At 42.3% G+C, this 13,550-nt stretch overlaps 1 protein-coding gene across 1 annotated transcript; it reads left to right on the top strand.

The window, feature by feature from the left end:
* Nucleotides 1–455: 455 nt before the first annotated feature.
* On the top strand, nucleotides 456–3,345 carry LOC113834022 (MLV-related proviral Env polyprotein-like). Its single transcript, XM_027400536.2, has one exon. It carries the CDS (start codon nucleotides 1,346–1,348, stop codon nucleotides 3,323–3,325), a length of 1,980 nt encoding a protein of 659 aa, XP_027256337.1. The 5' UTR covers nucleotides 456–1,345; the 3' UTR covers nucleotides 3,326–3,345.
* The last annotated feature ends 10,205 nt before the right edge of the window (nucleotides 3,346–13,550 follow it).

Here is a 13,550-nt window from a genome sequence, read left to right as displayed (position 1 = left end):
AAGACATTAAAAATAAGGAGGAAATCCTCGCTCTCTTAAGGGCTCTTCATCTGCCCGCTGCCTTAAGTATCATACATTGCCCTGGACACCAAAAAGGGGATTCTTTCGAAGCAAGGGGCAATCGAAGGGCAGACTTGGCTGCCCGAGAGGCGGCCCTGACCACAGACACCACTAACCTCCTGGCTCTAGAGCCCACCAACGACCATCCCTTCCCCTCATGGGACTATGAACAAAGAGACATCCAAACCCTAGAGAAATTGGGAGCCGCAAAGGAACCAAACGGGGATTGGACTTATGAAGGAAAGACTGTCATCCCCTACCGGGTAACCAAGTACCTAGTGACATTTTTACATAAGATGACACATCTGAGCTCCAAGAAGATGCGGGAGCTCCTCGAACGAGAAGAGGAATTCAATTTCCTTTTGGGGAAGAACGATATTCTAAAACAGGTAACTGAGCAATGTGATGCGTGCGCCCGAGTCAACGCATCCAGACTGAAGCTTCCTCCCGGGAACCGGGTCAGAGGCTACCGGCCCGGAACACATTGGGAGATAGATTTCACTGAGATTAAACCAGGAAAATATGGATACAAATATCTATTAATTTTTGTAGACACCTTTTCAGGATGGGTTGAAGCCTTCCCTACTAAACATGAAACAGCCAAGATCGTTACTAAGAAATTGCTTGAAGAAATCTTTCCCCGTTATGGGATGCCTCAGGTATTGGGAACAGACAATGGGCCCGCCTTCGTCTCCCAGGTAAGTCAGTCAGTGGCCACCTTGTTGGGGATTGATTGGAAATTACATTGTGCTTATAGACCCCAAAGTTCAGGACAGGTAGAAAGGATGAATAGAACAATCAAGGAGACTTTAACAAAATTGTCGCTTGCAACTGGCACTAGAGACTGGGTCCTCCTACTCCCCCTAGCACTCTACCGCGCTCGTAATACCCCTGGACCACATGGGCTCACACCCTTTGAGATCCTGTATGGAGTACCTACTCCTATCATTAACTTTCTTGATCAAGATGTCTCAGATTTTGCTAACTCCCCTTCTCTCCAAGCTCATTTACAGGCCCTCCAACTAGTACAACGGGAGGTCTGGAAACCCCTTGCTCAAGCTTATAAAGACCAGAGGGACCATCCCACCATCCCCCATTCCTACCAGATCGGGGACACTGTTTGGGTCCGGCGTCACCAGGCCAAGAACCTTGAACCCCGCTGGAAGGGACCCTACATCGTTTTGCTTACCACTCCCACCGCACTCAAGGTAGACGGCATTGCAGCTTGGATACATGCTTCACATGTAAAGCCAGCCCGACCCACCGATTCAGCCACTGCATCAGAATGGACCGCACACCGCACTCAAAATCCTTTAAAGATAAGACTCTCTCGTACACCCTCCTGTTGATTGGTTGTCTGTTTACCCCCCATGTAGCAACTAACCCCCACAGGGTTTATAATATCACCTGGAAAATAGCCAATCTAGGGACCGGGGAAATAGCCAACCTCAGCACTTATATAGGGACTCTACATGATGGGTTCCCTCCTCTCTATGTCGACCTATGTGACTTAGTAGGGTCTGATTGGGATCCCTCTGACCAGGAACCATTCCCAGGGTACGGATGCCACCACCCTGGGGGAAGGATAGGAACAAGAAGCAAGGATTTTTATGTTTGCCCCGGCCATAAACCAACTCATGGCTGCGGGGGGCCGCAGGAAGGGTACTGTGCAAGATGGGGATGTGAAACCACAGGGGAGGCTTACTGGAAACCCTCTTCCTCTTGGGATTTCATCACTCTCAAACGGAGGGAGATCCCAGGGTACGCAGGGAAAGGACCATGGAGATGTGGGCAAAGAGCCTGCGGACCTTGTTATGATAGTGCCGGAGGGGGAGGTTTTCAAGGCGCCACCCCCGGAGGAAAATGCAACCCTCTCATCCTAAGGTTCACAGATGCTGGAAAAAGAACTACTTGGGATAGTCCTAAGGTCTGGGGACTCAGGCTGCACCGAGCAGGGAAAGATCCGGTGACTTTATTCTCCCTGTACAGACAAATTACTCCCCTAAGCCAACAATCAGTCGGGCCAAACATAGTAATAGCGGACCAGAGATCCCCAACCCATTTTCAAGTCCCTAAACCCCCTACCGTTCCTAAAGCTATCACTCCTACACCAGGTGCTGTCACCTTCTCCCCCACCCCAGATGCCCTAAACATCGAGATAACCAGAGACCCTCCAGGTACCAGAGATAGATTATTACAATTAATCCAAGGAGTTTACCAAGCCTTAAATTTTTCAGACCCCAACAAGACTCAGGAATGCTGGTTATGCCTAGTTTCCCGGCCCCCATATTATGAAGGCGTGGCAATACTGGGCAACTACTCCAACCAGACCTCAGCACCTACCAGTTGCGGAGCTGCTATGCAGCACAAGCTCACAATATCTGAGGTCTCAGGAAAGGGGCTATGCATAGGCAGGATTCCTTCCTCACATCAAGAATTATGTAACCAAGTAGAGCCATTATCTCAGGACAGCCGATACCTTGTTGCCCCTTATGGAACTTATTGGGCTTGCAGTACTGGGTTGACTCCCTGTGTCTCTACCACTGTTCTCAACACCACCATTGACTTTTGTATATTGATAGAACTTTGGCCCAAAGTCACATACCACCAACCTGAATATGTTTACAGCGTACTAGAGAAATCAACCCGATATAAGAGGGAGCCAATATCCTTTACCGTGGCCCTATTATTAGGAGGAATAACAATGGGGGGCATAGCAGCCGGCATAGGGACCGGAACCGTTGCCCTACAGGGAATTAATCATTTTAAGCTTCTACAACAAGCCATGCACACGGATATCCAGGTCCTAGAAGAGTCAGTCAGTGCACTCGAGAAATCCTTAACATCACTCTCTGAGGTGGTCCTGCAAAACAGACGGGGATTAGATTTATTATTTTTACAGGAAGGGGGGCTATGTGCTGCCCTCAAGGAAGAATGCTGCTTTTATGCAGATCATACAGGAATAGTTAGGGATAGCATGGCCAAACTTAGGGAGAGGCTAAAACAGAGGCAACAGCTATTTGAGTCTCAACAAGGATGGTTCGAGGGATGGTTCGCTAAATCCCCCTGGTTGACTACCCTTATATCCACGCTCATGGGACCTCTGGTTATTCTATTTTTGATCCTCATATTTGGTCCCTGCATTCTGAACAAACTGACTCAATTCATCAGAGAACGACTATCTGTTGTACAGGCCTTAGTCTTAACTCAACAATATCATCAGCTAAAGCAAATAGATCCAGAGTATCTAGAGACCTCTGAATGAAAGATTCCATTCAGTCACAAGAGAAATGGGGGAATGAAAGACCCCTGTCCTTTAGCCCTTTCTTTCTCAAGTTTGTCTCCTCTTCCTCCTGTCGGCGGCTTCCCCGATCCCCACCCCCGGTGGCCTTTCCCCGCCCGGCCCGAGAACAAGCACCGGGTGGGGCCGGCCCGAGAACAAGCACCGGGTGGGGCCGGCCCGAGAATGAGCACCAGGTGGGCCAGCCCGAGAACGAGCACCGGGTGGGCTGGCACGAGGGCGAGCACCAGGTGGGTCAGCACGAGAACAAACACCGAGTGAGCCGGCCTGGAGCTCTGCCCCTGAGCCCCCGCCCCGCCCGAAGAGAAACACTCCGTCCCAAGGTCTCCGCCCCCAAGGTCAGCCATCAGGAAAGGGGGGGGAATTGAGTCTGCTGTACCAGACACCAGACCTTGAGAATATGCTGATCTGGAATGGCTCTGTGTCTCATTTGAACCATCCAATAGAAATGATTCTGTATTTCGCCTCATTTGAAAGACTCTGTGTTTCACCTCATTTGAATAACTCTGTACTTTGCCTCATTTGAATAACCCTGTATAGCGCCTCATATACATTGACCAATGGGAATAGCTCTGTATAATGCCTCATTAGAATTATCCAATAGAATCCCTGCTCCTAGCTTGCGCCTTTTTCCTATATAAGGACCCCTTTTCCCTTGGCTCGGGGCGCTTAGCCACACAGAAGCTAAGTCGCCCGGGTACCCGTATCTCCAATAAAGCCTCTTGTTTTTTTGCATCCAGTTCGTGGCCTCGCTGATTCCTGGGTGTGTGGGTCTCCCTCTACGAAAGTGCCTCTTCGGGGGTCTTTCAATTTTAGAAAGGTCCCTTCAGAACTTTAAATGTTGTGTCTATGAACACCTTATATTTTTAGGCATTGATCTAAATCATTCTATTGCTTTTTGAGATTTGGTTTCTATCCCACAGGAGAAATTAAAAGCAGGAGTACGTACAAAGAGAGAATAAAGATGGTGAGATGTTCTACATTTGGGAGCAAGTAGTAGTAGCAGAAGTCAGAACGTGGTCTGTGTATCTGTGACCTATGTGTTTTTCTTTATAATGTTCACCTGTTGTCACTTGAGTAACTTTGGCTGAGAACTTCAATAGCCATCAGGATTAGATCACATAATTACAGCACTATTTTTATTGCACTGGAAATAAAAAACAAATATCTAATATGAAGTAATTTCATAATGTTTCAAATGTGTTTTGATATCATTCATCATCTACTCTTACCCCTAATGCTTCTCAGATCCACCCAATACCCCTAGCCCTTCCCAACTTTATGTTCTCTTTATTTTTAATTATTTCTTTTATTTTTAAAATTATAAAAAATAAAATTATAATATAATTACATTATTTTCCAATTTCCTCCTTCCAAGACCTCCCATACACCCCTCCTTGCTTTCTTTTAAATTCATGGCCTCTTTTTTTATTAACTATTGTTACGTGCATATGTACATGTATATGTATATGTACATGCACATATATAGTCCTTAATATAACCTGATCAGTTTGTGTAATGTTATATGTTACCACTTGGTATTGATCATTAATTGGTGTGATCTTCTCTGGGGAAGACTATTTCTCCTACTTTCAGCATCCCTTCGTTGCTGGTAATTCTTCATGGAGGGTTGTTGTCCTTGTTTAGCTCATATTTAGGCAGGCAAGTGTGGAGGCTTTATTTTTGTAAACAACCCACAGAATCTAGTTTATGCTGTCTCTCTCTCTCTCTAGAGAGAGAGAGGGGTCCTCATTATTTTTAATATAATATAAAATTTTATTACCTTAAAGAAACAATTTGGTGCCTTATAAATATACTAATTAATTCAGCAAATGCTGATTGTAGAGGCAGATAAAGACTATAGCAGACTCTTATAATGAATAAAGTCCTAAGCTAGGTCACAGTTTGATGGGCAGTGTAGTCATAGAGAAAATCACTGTGCATATGATATTAAGGAAGCACAGTGTGCAGGTTAGAAAACTGTTATAAAGATAGCCGAGCTTAGCCTTGTATTTTCCCAGGCACATAAAGACAAGGTCATTCCAAGCAAGGAAACTAAGTCAAACAAGTATGAAAGACCAAAATATATCTAGAAGGAAGATACATATATAATTCTGTGTTGCTAGAACACTGTGTACATAGCAGGGAATCAGGAGATGAGGTTGCAAAGCAGACTTTGCACTTCGGTAGGATGTTAAATGTCATGCAAAGGAGCTTGGACTTTGTCCTTTAACTGTGGGAGGCCAAAGAAAGGTTTGCAAGCTGCATACTGACATAACAGGACTTGAATTTCATAAATGGAACTCTGGCAGCCACACAAGGCAGGAATTGGCAGGGGAGTTTGGAATCAGGGAAGCTAGCTAGAAAATTTCAGAAGACCAGTGAGAGATGATTATCTTAAACCTGTTCTTCCAGGATAGTTTGATACCCACTGGTCTGTAAAGACTGCCTGCCTCAGAGCTGTGGCTTCTCAGTCTACTAATCCACTAAGATTTCTCACATCTATTTTAGAGGGTTTTTTTGTTTTTTTTTTTTTACCTTTAGCTCCAGATTTTTTCTCCTTTATATTTGCTCTTTCTAACTTGGAAGCTCAATTCGCCATCAAGTTACTTCTCCTTCCCTTTTCCCTCCTCTTCCTCCTCCTCCTTCTTTCTATTCTTCTGCTGCTTTTACATTACAATGGATGAATGAAAATGAATACCTAGTAAATACCTGATATCTAATTCAAATTCCAGGCTGCTAGAACCCAGGCTCCCAAGCTGAGGGTTCACATTCCACCCATTTTGTTGTTCCTCTACTAAAGGATAGGGGACTTGGATGTCAACTACCTGATAACTTGCCTAGCTACTGAATCTTTTTAACTTACCTACATCTCCAATATAACATACCAGAGGCTAAACATTTATGAGGAAACACAGATTAGGTATTGAATACTCTATTGGCTTTTGCTGTTGTGGCCTGGGTTTACAATGCTAGTGAAGCCAATTCACTAGATAAAATGTATCCAAAATAATAGAGGTAGAATATTAGGGTTAATCTTGAATTGTGGATTCTTAGATGCCATCGTGGAAAAGGAGCAGTCAGTTCCCTGGATAAGATGAATTACTTAACAGCAGTGTCATTCAACTTATCAACTATAGAGTCTATCCGTGAGATGATCCCACATTCTCATATAGAGCATTAGGAAAGCCCAAAATAGTTCAGATTTCTTCAGTGGAGCTACAAGCCACATCCCAACACCTATAACTGAAACTAAATGCAAAGATATACTTACAGTCTGTACTTTTAGGCCCCCTAGGCCCTTTGTTATTTCTCTTCCTCCCTAGCCAAATTGCCTTAAGAGTAAGAACAATCAAGATGTGTTTGCAGTCTCCCCCCTTTTCTAGTGCTTGGATACAATAGTAGAAATAAGCCAAGACATATCACTGAGGAAAAGGGACATGTTTTTATGTCTTGAAAGGGAACTTTTTTGCCTCTATTTAGATTCAGGTGCTCAATTCACCACCCACGAAATTCTTTGAAGAATAATGTATACAAGAATTATGCCAAAAAGGATTGGACCAGGTCCATAGTGGGTACCATAGTGTGACTTTATAGTGTGCCTTTGAACCAATTTCGTATATTGTGTTTGCTGAAGCAACATCTGGAATCAGTGATTTATGCCTTATTTCCCAGTTCCATCAGTTTTAGAAGAAATCCCACCAGGGGAAAACTGCATGCTGAGAAGTGCAATGGACCATGTAAACAGCTGACTCTAGCTCATCTCTCAACACTATCCATCCCAAAGCAGGTCCAACAATCATATTAACCCTGTGAAAGGTATATTGCTGTGATTTCAGTATCTGGGGAAAGCAGTATCGACTGGGAGCAGACTTGCCACTTCCCTCAGATGGCTCCCAGGTGCACATCTTTTGGAAGCAGTTACCTGCTTGCTGAGCTCTTGTAGTCAGTGAGCATCCAATCAGTGGACATTTTGTAACTCTCCAGCTTGGCAATCCTGCTCTGAATAAGCTCAGATTCCACAACTAGCCTCACTGATATAATGGGAATGCTATTGTTGCCTAAGCAGGATCTTGGCTTTACATGAAGAAGTGGCAGCTAAATTCACAAGGGAAACCTTATTCCCAGGTATGCTGCTTGAAACACAAAGCTGTTGACTCAAGGAAATCCTCATAGTTCACAGAGGTTCTTCTAAATGACTGGGCCTGACTCATTCATGGCTCAATTATCCTGAAACCAAGTGGCATCAGTCTCAGTGTCATCAATGCAGAACCCAAGGCAGACATAATCAATGTCTTCAATGGGAAGAATACAAGCCCATTCTTATAACACTAGCTAGTATCCATTTTAGTACATCTTGTTTTATTTTTTCAGAGTCTTGAGAAATTACCAATAGACTGTTTCTTCCCTGAGGCTATGAAAAGAAATTGTAACTGTTCATCTGAGCATATGGCTACTCATGTAGAAACCCACAGTAAGAGTCTGTTATTTTACAAGACCAACTAGAACCAAGTTGCTGTGTCTCTCAGAATGCCTCTGCTCAGAGCTCTAATCTTACCAGACATGCCGCCATATCCACCATCATAGAATAGGAAAGCAGTTAGCAGCACCACTTCTGTTGTCAACACTACTGCTTAAGGCTATGCCTGTTACTGTTGCTTAGAGTTCACCTGTTTGTCACAGATGAGACTACACTGTATACAATGTGTACTCCACCTGCTACCAACAGACTGTGTTGGGACTTTTATCCTCCTCTATCAGTAGTATTTTTTCTCCACTGACACCTTTTTGGTGTCATTATTAGAAGACAATCAGCCAATTCTAACCATACCATTATAACCCTTGAAATTAATGTTTTCTACTTTCAGTTTTGATTCATTAAAATGTGTGTCATCTTTATAATAAAAGCCACTCAACAACAGATGTTCAGAACAATGGGATGCTTGTTAAAGTATTCAATGGGCTTTTTACTTCCTCTTAGTAGAGGAAGTATAGCATTCTACAGTGTAGAAAGTTGGAGAGACCTTCTCCAAGACAACCTGGTCCTGGTGCACACAGGCCTGAAATCCTTGTTACAAGAGAACCTGATACAATAGGATCGATGTTTTATGCCCAGGCTACTGTGGAAATTCAGATCAAACCTATTCAACCTGAATCCTGCTTTAAAAGTAAAGGGGGAAATGGAGTTGGGAATAAAGCCCAGTGGCAGGTCTTACCTTTTTATGACTGGGCCTCCTGCTTTCAATATCCCCAGAACTGATATATATATATATATATATATATATATATATATATATATATATATAATAATTTTAAAACAACTTCTTTTTCCTTTTCTGGCTCTACAAAGAACCCATCTCTCAGCTGCATCATGGGAAAGAATTGTATGAAACCACCAGGATTATGGAAATCTGTTTTAAAATTTTGCAAGCTTCTTTCTTTCTTAAGGGAACTTCAAGACAGACTAGTTGGGCCACCCTCCAGGTGACAGCCCGATCCGAAGAGTTCTGAAGAATTCAAACTTAATTCTGTCAGTACTTCTTGCTTCTCTTTGGGACTGGTCCTCAATCACAAAGACTGCCGTCAGCTTGCTGAGTGTCTGATGAAGAACAAAGAAAGGAGTAAATTGTCTAAGTTTTATAAACGTGTTCTTCTCTGTCTTACATTGGGATCTTGGTAAAGATCTAGGTGTGAGTGTTGGTTTTTTGAAAGTGGAGTTTCTGCTCCTAACATCGGGCATAACAATGCTATCGAAATGGCGTGACAGCTACCACCCTGGCTCTGAAAGAAGGAGCACATTAGTTCTTAGTAGGCACAGAGGAAGGAAAGACACTCACAATATTTATGTCAGATCCACCCAGGAGCTTTTCTGGAGAAGAAAAATCCTTCACATGGTCCTCTCTATACCTACAGCAACATGCAATTCTAAAACTCTTAAGTCTGTCGGTCACCACCAGATGGATCTAACCTGGTGTGGTTACCACTTCTGTTAGTCATATTGAGACACCTCAGCAACAGCCCAAGGGAGCCACATCTGCCATACTTTCCATGCAAACACCACCCATCCCTACAGCTGATATTCTCTCATCCCATGGGTAGGATGAATGTCACCCAGGTAGGCAAATAAGGAAAACTGGAGAACTCTCTTTACCTACAATATCCCCTCCAAAAGAAGGCTTCAACTTCATTATGTTAAACAAGTGTAGAATCCTGTGCTTACTGGGAGGAACCATTAACCTGTAGCCTCAATGTTTGGCCCAGATGACTGTAAACCACAGTTACGTTACTTCCCCAAGAATGTACTTCTTGTGTGCAAACTGTGCATTAGACACCCTCTATAAATCATAATGCTTTGCACCTTAGAAGTAGCTGTAAGAGAAGTGGAAGTGTTTTTAAATATGCCACCTATGGGTTTTGCAGTACTTAGACAACTAATTTGTTATTTTTGTGAATTCTTGTGTCAAATTTCCTCCATTTGAAACGCAACACAAAACATTTTCCGGACTTAGCTAAGCTTATCAAGAACACTATTAGGATTTTAGGTGAACATGAATTAACTGGTCATTTTATTAGCCAAGGTGTAACCTGTACACATTCTGAGACACTACACTACACTTACATTAATGTCCCAGGCCAAGAAATACAAAGGAAAAACCCACTTGACTTTCTTCAGAAGACATGACTAGTTTATTGGGTTGGTACCATTAGTTGTATTTGAGACCCCACTACAGAGTGACCCCATCATGTTGCTTCAAATTTTGGTAACAGTAGCCTTAATTAGATGCTATGTGACCTCTTCCCAAATGTTATATTACTAGGCGGCTAATGAGGTGACTAGTTCACAGATGACTTCAGAAGCCACTGAAATACAGAAATGGAGGAAAGACCAGTAGGGAACAACACTCTATGGGTCTCTTGTTTCTGCATGTCTTGTGGCCAAAAACTCTTGGTTTCAGGCCTTTGAAGACATTTATGTATGATAGTACAGTGGACAGCTTTGGAAAATAGAGTATCTCTCATTCTGGAACAAACTGTATATAACCTTAATGCCTACTAGAAGAATTCCCTTAGCTGAGATTTCTCTCCTGGACAAACAATCCAACTATTTCAGCTACCCCCTTTTTTCATATAGTTTTTAATGTATTCATATAATTAGCATAGTGAATTAAAAATGTGTTACCAAGTTGAAAACTACAGTCTGTGTATTATTATTGTGGGATCTTGGTCAGGTTACCTAACAAGGTTCTGGACCTCAGATCCTTCATCCTTAAAATGTCAACTGTCATGGGAAAATGATAATTTCAAGGTTATTTACTTGTGTTCTTATTCTCAATAAATAGTAGAAAGAATTGTGAACAATTATGCATTTATTGCTTTTCCAGTTCAATTTAGCAGAAGGTTCAGACATAAGATAAAGATTTCCACTGACTCCTTGTCTTTGCACATATGGGCAAGATCTGCTTTAGACCTCCTCTGGTGAGTGTTTCATTCCGAGGAGACGCCACCTCGGAATGAGATGTGAGAGAAGAACATTCCTTTTACAGAAGGTCTTTTCATTTGCTGTCTTCACCACACACAGTCTTCTTTCCTTTGGCCAGAGTCTTATACAAATAGGAAAGTAGCTGATTTCCTATTTAATACATGACACAACCTTGCCAAGGTCATGGTGCCCTTTCCAGGGCTGGCTACAGAAAGAACACACTGGCTAGGCTGATCATGGGATTTTTTTTCCTGAGCACAATGAAGTAGCTATAGGTAGAGAAATGATTAATCTCATTCATTCAATTAAAGTTTTTAAGACCTACTAGGCAGCCAGTACAAGTAGCCATATTAATAAGACCCATGTTAATAAGACCCAGTTGCTCTTAAGGATGTTGTAACTTAGGTAAGGCAGACTTTCTAACAAATAATGAAACTGGAATCAAGATGAAATTATGAAGGGGAGAGGGTGACCCTGGGGAGAGGGTGACCCTGCCTCTGCAAGGGACTTACAAGACTGCCCAGAACCTTGAATTCTTGACCTAAGACAAGAAGAGCTCATGCAAAAAAACTAAGTTTTCTTAAAAATTAAAAAAAAAAGGTGGAAAGACCACCTGAAGCAAAGGGAAGTGAGTCAGTCCTGCAATTCTGGAAGACAGTTTTGGGCTTGTCTAATAAGAGGTAAGATAAAGCAGTATTTGAGGTCACTAAAAGAGTGTTTAAAGATTCAGGCCATTGGAGCCTGAGTGGAAAGAACCAGTGCAAACACACTAGACATGACAGAAAGAGATCATTGTGCATCGGGATGCCAGGGAAATTCAGAGGAGGTTATTTTTAGACTAGAAGGTTCATAGAAAAGCTTGGCTGAGACTGGACACAGTTCCTATGGAAATACATACAAGGAACAAATAGAAACAGATGATAATAAGTTTTCAAAAGAAGCCAGGAACTTAGACATCACAAACCTACACAATGCGGAAGAGATAAGGATGGTTCTTGTGATCCAGGTATTCAGCAGTTTATGGTGATTACTTCTGTTGTGTCTTGAGTTTTCACTCCAATATATTTACTGAGGGGGAAAAAATAAAGTGATCAACAACTCAAAAGAAGGCAACCCATTCCCAACTTGTCCCAGTGTACAGAATGTGGAGTGCTCATAAATGGGGCGTACATAATCGTATTTCTTCCGCCAATGCTCAAGAATCTTGGGAGAGGAGACAGAAATATTGTCAGAGCCAGAGGTGGCACACAACATCTAGGAAACAGAGTTTTCTGGATATGGTGGGGCAGCTGCACATAACTCACAGTGATTGTGACTGGACGCACAACACCCAAGCAAACTCAAGCAGATCTCAGCAGGGAGCAGGAAGGTGAGCATGACACTCCACCTTTAGCTCAGAAGTTTCTGGGTCGGATATCTGCTGGAAGAGGTCAGTCATTTTTCATGAATGGTGTGACCCCTGGTAGGTTGATCACAAACCAGGGAAGACCCCTCTCTTAGGACTAGTTGGACAATAAGAGAACTTAAACTTAGGTGCAGATGGTAGCTATGAGAGAAGTAGGTGGAGGGGTAGATATTTTCAGAATATAATGTATGACATTCTCAAAGAATTAATAAAAATACTGCTAAAAAACAAAATTATGAGCCATATAGTGATTCTCCTTCTAAAATGTATGCAATCTAGTTCAAATAAAAGAGATTAAACTTTGGTAACATATTTAGTGTATGTTTATAAAATATAAATATGAAATATAGTTAGACAACAAAGAGAATTATATTTAGCTCTAGTTTTCTTATAGGTCCTGGTAAGGAGGGGTATGAGAGCATTTATTCTGTGTACAAGGAACATATTAGCAAACTCTCAGAGGGAGGAAAGGGCAGGGGCTAAGGTACAAAATAGTAAACTTTTCCTGAGGCACTTTCAGGAAAACAAATTTGGAAACATTAACACAGAGTTGTTGAGTTTTTTTTTTTTTTTCTATTTTGCTCTTTTGGTTTTTTAAAAAAGTTTTTGGCCCTGTACATCAGAACCAGTGGTACTTACTGAATTGGATGAAAGACATTGTTTCAAAGAGAAGTTAGCATTACAGGAAAAGTAAGAGGAACAAAGAAGAGATGCTCTTGTACCTTCCAGGGTCTCTGGACAGGGTGACGGCAGCCTACACTGTCTGTGTCCCAGCAGGTGTCGGCAGTGGTTGTGAACTGTCATTCCTAACAATTCCTCTCTGCCACAACACTGATGCAGCATAGTCTACAAATACCCGGTGACCGAGGGGAAGATGCGTATCTAGCTGTGGGATGTATTGAAACAGCAGTGTCATATGCTTTCATTGGCAATTCTCACATGAACAAGGCACCTTTCACCTCAGCTCCCAAATCGGCACCATTTTTGGAGACAAGGAATTGAGAGAAAGTAGACAGACCTATATTTGAATTTAAATCCAATTAAGCCAGAACAAACAAAAAGGTAAGATTAAGATAACTTTGATAAGAGTTCCTTTTCTGATGGATTCTGAGTTCTACCTTTGGCTGCTAGTAATATGGCATTCTGATCTGCCCCAAACATCAGAACACTACATATTATTGTTCCTCTCATAAGAATTAATCAACTGGGCTGGACAGTCTCTTGGTTAGAAGACCTCTCGGGTAGGCTGATCTACTTGAAAATACGGTAAGGTGACAGATAATTACTCCTTTAATGGGATAATG

The sequence above is a fragment of the Cricetulus griseus genome, chromosome 2 (genome assembly GCF_003668045.3).
Source record: "Cricetulus griseus strain 17A/GY chromosome 2, alternate assembly CriGri-PICRH-1.0, whole genome shotgun sequence".
NCBI classification, from domain to species: Eukaryota; Metazoa; Chordata; class Mammalia; order Rodentia; family Cricetidae; genus Cricetulus; species Cricetulus griseus.
The sequence above is the reverse complement of the archived record's forward strand: the minus strand, read 5'-3'. Positions and strand labels throughout refer to the sequence as shown.

Coding starts and splice junctions, on each gene's coding strand:
- LOC113834022 (XM_027400536.2), top strand. CDS start 1,346: ATGGACCGCACACCGCACTCAAAATCCTTTAAAGATAAGACTCTCTCG.